General features: G+C 53.6%; 1 protein-coding gene across 1 annotated transcript in view; it reads left to right on the top strand.

Annotated features, from left to right (window-relative positions):
- PLPP2 (phospholipid phosphatase 2) overlaps positions 1-8,037 on the top strand; it is an 8,243-nt gene extending 206 nt beyond the window's left edge. The window contains exons 2-6 of the mRNA XM_029918179.1: positions 2,515-2,666; positions 2,902-3,176; positions 6,966-7,023; positions 7,246-7,422; positions 7,562-8,037. Of these exons, the coding sequence (XP_029774039.1) occupies positions 2,631-2,666; positions 2,902-3,176; positions 6,966-7,023; positions 7,246-7,422; positions 7,562-7,711 (696 nt within the window). The 5' untranslated portion in view covers positions 2,515-2,630 and the 3' untranslated portion in view covers positions 7,712-8,037. The remainder of the gene's footprint in view (positions 1-2,514; positions 2,667-2,901; positions 3,177-6,965; positions 7,024-7,245; positions 7,423-7,561) is intronic.
- The last annotated feature ends 1,281 nt before the right edge of the window (positions 8,038-9,318 follow it).

Genomic DNA, 9,318 nt, shown 5'->3' with positions numbered 1-9,318 from the left:
GTCGCCGCCGAGGGGGCTGCACGCGCCTCCCTCCCGGCCGCGCCCGCCGGGGTGGTGACTCACGCGGGCGGCGGTCCAGGTTTGGCGTGGCCGGGGGCGCGGCCGGGGGCGGGTCATCGCTGGGAGGACCTCCACCCCCCTCCCGGGATCGGCGTTCCCTAGGGGCACACCCAGCTGCTAGGTGGGATTCGAACCCCCTTCCCAGGCAGGGGGAGAGGTGGAGAGAAAGGTTGGGCTCCGGGCTACGGATGATCCCGTCGCCTCCGGCGGCGCAGACCAAACCTGTCGGGCGAGTTTTGCCAGCCAGTCTGGGGGAGGGGGCGGCCCGAGGCCCCCTCCCCGCCCCTCCCCCAGGGTCCCGGGAACAAAGGCCGAGTGTTTGGTCTGGGGCGCTGTGGACAATGGCCCCGGCGCGGGGAGGGGCCCCTCGCGTCTAAATCTCACCCCCCTCCAACATATGGGGTTCCTGCCCAATGCCAGGGACTGAGGTTACTGAAGGGCAGAGGGGTAAATCCCTGACGGCTTGCACGCCAGACCCTACCCCTCACCCCAAGCCCCTTTGGGGTGGGCCAGGTGGCAGCCGGAAGAAGCCCACCCCGGGGGCGTCTGCCAGCTCTAGCCATCATTTATTGAGCACCTGTTATTTGGGTTTAAACATTTGTGTGGCACTTACTGTATCCCAGGCACTAAGTGGTATGCAAAATAATTAAACTTTTCCCACTGAACAGTCTAAGGGAGGTTCAGGCACCCGCTGGAGATCACACAGCAGTGCAGGTAGAGCTGATATTAGGTTGTGTGTTGCTTCTTTGTGCCAGGCACTAGAGGCCCAGGCAGCCCCAGCTCCCATTCTTGAAACTTCGTGGTATAAAAAGTTGAGTTTCATAGGGTGACAAGGAGCCTGATGAAAATATGGGGGGGGGGGTGATGTAAAGGCAGGGAGGTTCTGGAAGTGTCTGCCATGAGGGCATGAGCCATAGTGTCCCAGGCAGAGAAAGGCCCCAGTTCAGTGCTTTGAGTTCTGCTTTCTGAATCCACAGCTCTGGTTCCAGTTGAGGGTGACTGAGACTCCAGTGGAAAAGGCTGGGGCTGGGGGACAGGAGGTGGGGGGCTGACCTTGATGCCTAGGCACCTTGTGCCAGGCCCTGTTGTAGTGGGCCTGGGGGGATGGGGCTTGACTTGATGACTCAGCAGATTCTATCCCCGGCCTCCCCCTACCCCTCCAACTTGAGGGGGTCTCCTCCCTGGCTTCTCTGCCTCCACCCTTGCCCTTACAGCAGCCTGAGGGAACCCCATGAAAACATGCTCTGCTCCCTTGCTCCAAGCTCTCTGGTATCTCCCACCTCACAGCAAGATTCCCGTCCTTATGATACCCTCCAGCCCCAGTGTTCCCGCCGTCCGGGCAGGAACCTTTGCTTCTCTGGGACTGCCTGTTCCCTCTGCCTGGAGTTCTTCCCCAGATCCGCCCTGGACTTCCTCAGCTCCCGTGATGCACCTTCTCTGAGTGGCCTCCCTGATTCCAGTCACCGTTGACTCATGATTCTATATCCCTAACATTCACAGCTCCGTTGGAGAGCTCTGTGTTTCCGACTCAGCACTGAAATCTGTTTCTTAGGAGGAAGAGTTGGCCTTGCCTCTTGTGGTATTCCTGCCACAGAAGAGTCACACCCTTTTACACTTGTCACCTGCCCTTCTCGGGGCAAAGGACACTTTGCCTGGGTTTGTCACCCTTGGCCCATCAGGGCCCTGGGACTCCACTACCACAATGATCTACTAGAACTTGTAGCTCCTGAATATGGACTGAGCTAGCCTTCGAGGCCGTTGGCTGGCTCAGGGATAAAGGCATGAACGCAGGCGTCCCAGCTCTGCCCCTTTCTGTGGTGCGCTCCTGGTCTGTCTGGCCTTACAGGGAAGGGCAGGGGGTCCTTTGTTCTTTTAAAAGATGCTTATTAAACACCTGCCTAGGCCAAGCCCTGGGCAGGCTCCGGGGACAGCCTTGAACATGGCAGGCCCCTCTCAGGTGTCCACAGATGGGTGGGGGTGACAATCAAGTGCCACACCGTGTGCAGGCCCAGAGACGTGGAAAACAGAAACTTCATTCTGTGAAAGGGCCGCCAGGGTTGCCATCAGGGAAGGTGGACTGAGCTCAGGGCGGAGGGAAGGTCGTCAGAGGTTTGGGGCAGGGAGGAGTTGGCTTGTGGAGTTTGTTCAAGGAGGAGAAAGGAAGCTGGATGGAAGCGAGTGCGGGGAGAGGAGGGTGGGGGTGTACGATGGGCCTGGGGAGGGTTTTGGTGTTTATCATCGGGTAATGGGGCACCGCGAGGGGGTTTTAATGGGGCAGCAGGTTCCCATTCGCCACAGGGAAACCGCGGAGGTGAGGAAACCAGGGAGGGAAGGCCAAGGCCGTTGGCCAAGTGCCAGACAAGGGCTGGCACTTGTGGCCCCGGGGCTTGGCTGGTGGGACCCCACAGCTGGTGGAGAACCATGTGGCCACTGGCTTCTGTCCCCTGCCCCCAGCCTCTCTGCCTTTTGCCATCCTGACGCTTGTGAATGCACCATATAAGCGAGGGTTCTACTGTGGAGATGACTCCATCCGGTACCCCTACCGTCCGGACACCATCACCCACGGGCTCATGGCTGGGGTCACCATCACAGCCACCACCATCCTTGTAAGGCAGGAGAGGCTTGGAGGGTGGTAGGTCGGGTGCTGGGGGTGGGGCCAAGTTCTGCCCTGGATGGTATTTGGGGAAGAGGGCCCCCTTTGGAGTTCCCAGAATCCCAGCAGACTCAGGGAGGCTAGGAGCCCTGAAGCCCTTTCTGTGGGGAGTCTGAGGCCCAGGGAGCCAGGGCTTGGTGGAGACCCTCACAGCCCGGCCACGAGCCCCTCAGCCGCTCCCTGTGCAGGTCTCTGCCGGGGAGGCGTACTTGGTGTACACAGACCGCCTCTATTCACGCTCCGACTTCAACAACTACGTGGCAGCCGTCTACAAGGTGTTGGGGACATTCCTGTTTGGGGCCGCGGTGAGTCAGTCGCTGACAGACCTGGCCAAGTACATGATCGGCCGTCTGCGGCCGAACTTCCTGGCGGTGTGTGACCCTGACTGGAGCCGTGTCAACTGCTCTGTGTACGTGCAAGTGGAGGTGTGCAGGGGGAGCCCCGCCAACGTCACCGAGTCCAGGTGGGTGCTGGACCAGCAGCCTTCACTCTGGGCGATGCTGGGGACCGTAAGCCACAGATATTCCCACCCCTGGGGGAGGAGTGGGGGCTGGAGCAGGACCCTCAGGAGCTGGATGTGGAGAGTGAGCTTACTAGAGGGTAAGGTGGGGTGAGGCCAAGTGTGGCCCATGGGCCTGGGTCCGGGAGGTGTGGGGACGTGAGGTGGGGCCGGGATGTGGGGCCCCGGAGCAGAACAGGCCCCTAAATCTCAGGCCCTACTCTCCGGTTTCTACTCTGTGCTCTCACATTCTCTGATAAACTTTTCAATTGACTGTCATCCTATTTTTCTTTTTAAATTTTTGAAATAAAATTCATATCACTTAAAGTCACTATTTTAATGCGTACAATTCACTAATTTTTAGTACATTCACAATGTTGTGCAGCCATCCCCAGTCTCTTATTCCAGAATGTGTTTATCATCCCCCAAAAGAATCCCCATGTCTGTTAGTTGTGAGGCCGCCGCTGCTGTCCGCTCCCTGAGCCCCTGGCCCCCACGCACCCGCTTCCTGTTGTGGGTGCGCCTCTTCCGACGAGTCCCATTTGTGGGCTAACCCAGCACGCAGCCTTTCGTGTTTGACTTCTGTGCTGTCTCAGAGCTGACATGTGGTGATGTCTGTTTTTGCCTCACTTTTGGGTTCTTGTTCTGCGCGTGTAGCTTTGTGATTGTTACGTCTTGATAGACGCACCCTTTATCATCGTGTAACGGCCTTCGTCTCTGCTAGAGGTTCTTTTCTTTTCTTTTTGTCGTCTGTTTTGTCCGATGGCAGTGTGGCCACTTGCCCTGTCTTTTGGTTGCTGTTTGCAAGGAATATTTTCCCCCCTTTTGTACTTTCAACCTGTTTGTGTGGTTTGAGGTACACAGCATACGCAAAGTTGCGTCACTTTGGAAGTCTGTTTTGCAATCTCTGTATTTTAATTGGAGAGGTTATGCATTTATGTTCAATTGAATCACCGGTAAGGAAGAGCTGGTCTTTTGTTATTTGTTTTCTACATATTATATGTTGGCTTTAAAGTTTCTTCATTACTGCCTTCTTTTACATTAGTTATTGACGATGCACTAAGCTTGTAGCTATATAGCTCTGCCCCCCTTATGAGATTATTTTAACAAATTATATTTTATACATTGTGTGTTCATCGACTCAGATTTATAATAACTGTTTTATGCAGTTTTTTGAAAACTGAGGTATAGTTGACACATAATGCGGTATTCGTTTTAGGTGTGTAACAAAATGATTCGACATTTGTATTATCTTGAAACGATCACCACAATACATCTAGTTAACATCCATCTCTGTAGACGCAGTTAAACAATGATCGTTTTTAGGGGCGCCTGGGTGGCTCAGTTGGTTAAGCATCTGACATTGGCTCAGGTCATGATCTCACAGTCCGTGAGTTTGAGCCCTGCATCCGGCTCTCTGCTGTCAGTTCAGAGCCTGGGGCCTGCTTTGGATTCTGTCTCCCTCGCTCTCTGCCCATCCCCCCACTCATGTTCTGTCTCTCAAATAATGAATAAACATTAAAAAACTTTTTAAATGATTTTTTAAAATCTTTGTTTATTTTTGAGAGAGTGAGAGAGAGAGAGAGAGAGAGAGAAAGTGAGAGAGCACACAAATTGCGGGTGGGGCCGAGAGAGGGTTAGACACAGAATTTGAAGCAGGCTCCAGGTTCTGAGCCATCAGCATGGAACCTGATGCTGGGCTCGAACTCACAAACTGTGAGATCATGACCTAAACCAATGTCAGATGCTTAACCAACTGAGCCACCCAGGCACCCCATAAAATTATTAGGAAAAATCGGGAATTACGAGCCACAAATGCATTAATACTGACAGATGTATTGTGTAATTACCTTAACTGGTATTTCTCAGGTCTTTGTTTGAGTTTAACTGTCTAGCACCCTTCATTTCTCCTGGAAAGACTCCCTTTTGGAATTTCTTATAGGGCAGGTGTTTGAGCAATGAATTCTGTCAGTTATTGCTTATCTGGGAATGTCTGAATTTCTCCTTCATTTTTAGGGGGGAATTTTGCCAGCCCTAGAGTTCTCGGTTACTTTCACCATCTCACCCCACTGCCTCCGGCCTCTGTGGCTTTAGACCAGAAACCAGCTGCTAAGCACACTGAGGACCCTGGTCCCGGAGGAGTCTCCTCTCCTGCTGTGTGCAGGATTCTCGCTGACTGGCCTTGTCCTCGGCAGTTTGATGACAGTGTGTCTCTGAGCTTCTCCTCTTGGAGGTCATCAAGCTTCGTGGCGTGTAGATTCGTATTTCTGATCTGGTTTGGAAAGCATTCAGCCATTATTTCTTCAAATGCTCTTTCCGCCCCTTTCTGTCTCTCCTCCCCTCTTTGAGCTCCCCCGGTGTGTGTGTGTCCCTGGTGCCTACTTCTTTTTCTCCCTTCCTCTTACTCTGTGTCCTTCCAATTGAAGTGTTTCAGTTGACCTGTGTCCATGCTTAGTGTTCTGCCCATTCAGATCTGCTACTGACTTTTCATTTCAGATACTAACTCTTTGCAGCTCCAGAATTTCTGTTTGGTTCCTTTGGATAACTTCTGTTTCTTTGTTGATATTCTGTTTAGTGAGACATTGTTTTGCTCTTTGGACAGAGTTTAAATGGCCATAGAAAAGTCTTTGTCCAGTAAGTGTAGCACCTAGGCATCCTGGGGACAGTCTCTGTTAATAGATTTTTTTCACCCTGTGTGTCGGCCTCACTTTTTCCCCCTGTGTGCTTTGTAATTATTTGGTGGAAAACTGGGTATCTTTAATGTTGTCGTGTAGAAGCTCTGGAAATTGGCTTGTGCTCTCACGCCTAGCGGTTGCCGTTGGTGTTTGTCACAGTTGTCGGTCGGTTGGGTTGGTTAGCAACCTTTCTGAGCTAACTTTGTAAATTCTGTATTCTTTGTCATGTGTGGCCATGAAGGTCTTTCTGTTAGCTGTTAGCAGAGAGTTCCTTAAACTGGCACCAGGAGAAAGATCGCTCTTTGAGTGTTCAGATAGGCTCTGTGTGCTGTGGTGGGGCCTGCCTTCAGCGCTCAGCCTGCTTACACAGCACCTGATGATCAGCCAGAGGGGAGAGCCAAGGGCTTCCTTCCTGAGCCTCCTGGTGGGTCTGTGTGCCTCAGCTGCTATGCATTGCTCTAGGCAGCAGTGACAAACATGTGCTCTAGAGGCCTCAGAGCAAAGGCCCAGGTAACTGCATCGGCCAGGAGAGTGGGGTACAGCCCCTGCAGGTCCGCCAGATGGGTCCAAACAATCACAGTTCCTTGCAGAGATCTGTTTTGCTAGTCTTGGTACATGTGGCCACTGCCATTGTGATTCTGTTGTACGAGTGCTGTTCATTATGTTTACAGAGGGCTGGGCCTTTGGAATTCCTTAATCTGCCATCGTCTTGTGCATTAATGTCCTTTTTGCTAACCCTTGAATTTAATTCTTGCATCCAGTACCACAGAAGGGAAATAATTCCAGAACTGTGGTGTTATCTGTTTGCCTGACACTTGTCTGCCCTGAGTTTGTGGCCTATGGTTTCCTTGTTAAAGACCGTGAGTGCCATTTGGAGACTTTCTTTTGCGTGGTCAGGGAAATGGAAAGGGGCCATGTTTCCCCACAAAACCTGCCCTATGCTGGTCCCAGACTGTGGGGCACACAGGGGGCTGGGGGTTTTGAAGGCAGAGTAAGTGAGCTTCCCGGGCTCTGAGCCTTGGCTTTGGGCTCTGTTCCCCGTGCAGCCCCTCCTGACACCTGTGCTCTTCTTTCTTAGACTGTCTTTCTATTCCGGACACTCCTCCTTTGGGATGTACTGCATGATGTTCTTGGTGGTGAGTCTGGTTCCCAGGATTGGCTCGTGGGATCTGGGCTCAGTCTCTCCTTCTGCAAAAGGGGTGGGGGGAGGTAGTGGTGGGTGAGCTGACTGGTTTGTTTGTAAAAACTGGGGTCCCTGGGCCTGCTGGCTTTGGGGGAGGCCTTCACTGCCATCTGTGCCCTGGGTACAGAGTGAGCCCAGTGGGTCCCTGGGCTGACGGTTGCCCTCCGGCCCCCAGCTCTACGTGCAGGCACGGCTCTGCTGGAAGTGGGCGCGGCTTCTGCGGCCCACGGTGCAGTTCTTCCTGCTGGCCTTTGCTCTCTACGTTGGCTACACCCGCGTGTCTGACCACAAGCACCACTGGAGTGATGTCCTTGTTGGCCTCCTGCAGGGGGCACTGGTGGCCGGCCTCACGGTAAGCTCCTGGACCAGGGGACCCGCCCTGGTGGGTCCTCTTGCCCTCCCCACTCCATTGTTCCCCCTCAGAGCCCATCCCTCACCCCCCACGACTTTCCTGTTCCACTGCCCCCATCAGCTCTTATCTTCTCTCCTAGGTTCGCTATGTCTCTGACTTCTTTAAGTCCCGGCCCCCACAGCGCTGCCTGGAGGAGGAGGAGCTGGGACGGAAGCCCAGCTTGTCACTGACGCTGACCCTGGGTGAAGCTGACCACAACCACTATGGGTACCCGGTCTCCTCCTCCTGAGGAGGGGCCTGTTTCTGCCTCAGCATGTTTGTGGTCCTGGCAGGGACCTCCACTAGGGTGGTGGTGAGGGCTCCGGATGGGCTCCAGGTGCCCCGTGCTGGCCGCTGGTGGGCGTTGTGCTAACCCTGCCTCCTGTGCACTGGACCAGGGGTCTGGGGGTGCACAGGGCAGCCCCAGCGTTTAGAAGAGGGACTTTGTCCTCTTAGCTCTCTCAGAAACCTCCTTTGTTGGATTAGAGGGGGACCGAGAGATCCAGCTAGATGCTGTTTTTGTAAAGTGTAATGTATATGTGAACTTTCAGTAAAATAGAGTGTGTGCTCGATAGATGACAGTCTCCTTTCCTTATGGCCATTCTGAGCACTGTTCCTACAGTAGAGGGGGAGGTGCTTCCTTGCTGCGGGTAGGGCTGCCCTTTGGAGATGCGGGGAGAGTGGTGCGCTCTTTCCCTGGCCTCATCCTGTATATCTCTTCTTCTGGCTGTTGATTCATAATTATCACACCCTTGAGTAAACTAGTACACCTGAGTGTTCCCTGATTTCTGTGAGCCACTCCAGCCAGTGGAGCCCCTAAGGAGGAGGTCACTGGGAACCTCCAGTCTAGGCAGTGGGTTAGAAGCACAGGTAACATCCTGGGGCTTGTGACTGGCATCTGAGGTGGGGGTTGGGGGCAGTCTTATAGGACCGAGTCCTTAACCTATAGAACCTGATGCTGTCTTGAGGTAGACATTGTCAGAATTGAGTTCTTGGATACCCCGGTGATGTCCAAGAATTGCTTGATGGCTATTTATTTATTTATTTATTTATTTATTTATTTAAGGGGGGGCACTCCCTGGATTTTGAAATTGGGTCCAGAAGCTGAAAGAATTGTCTGTGAATCGGTTAAGCCAAGATGACAAATGAAAGTAACAGCCAGGCCTTCACTGGCTTCCTCGGGTCCTATCAGCAAGGGGGAGAGCTGGAGAATGCCCCAGCTGCCCGGGCCACTTTCCCCAGGGGTCAGGTGCAGCCGCAGCTGTCTGAGCTGTCTAGCCGAGGCAGTGGAGAAAGGTGTCTGCATGGCTCTCCCCTCACATTAGGGAGGCCTCAACTGGAAGCACCCTCCCACTCCATTCCCCTAACACAGGCCCCTAAACGGAAACGCCTGGCAAAAATTCGCATTTGGCTAAGGTGTAGTCAGAGGGGCCGGAGGCTTCAGGTATATATCCCCAGCCTGCTCTGGTGGAGCCTGAACGGTCACATATGGAGTGTGGGCCTGGCACTGGACTCCTTATCCCCCTTTCTGTTTGGCAGTGTACCCCCTCCCTCCAACTGACTGGGACCCTGCCCTCAAATCTTCCCATCTAGGAAGTGGCCACCTTTAACTGATGTGCCTGGGGCTCCTGGGGCCCAGAGTCTACTGTGTCCTGCATTCCTGGAGGACTCCCAAAGCTGCAGTTCCCTTGTCCTGACTCTTCCCCTCTGGTCAGGCACCTGGGGCTTCATGCCAGCTCCTGCTCTGTCTGGGAATGGCAAGGAGTTGCCAGAGTGAAACAGATGTAAAATAGATGGACACTAACCATGAGAAGTATATACTTTTAAAAATGAGGCATGTTCAAAATCTTAGTGTAG

Source organism: Suricata suricatta, chromosome 12 (genome assembly GCF_006229205.1).
Source record: "Suricata suricatta isolate VVHF042 chromosome 12, meerkat_22Aug2017_6uvM2_HiC, whole genome shotgun sequence".
Lineage (NCBI taxonomy): Eukaryota > Metazoa > Chordata > Mammalia > Carnivora > Herpestidae > Suricata > Suricata suricatta.
Note: the sequence above shows the minus strand (reverse complement) of the source record. Positions and strands in the feature narration are given on the sequence as shown.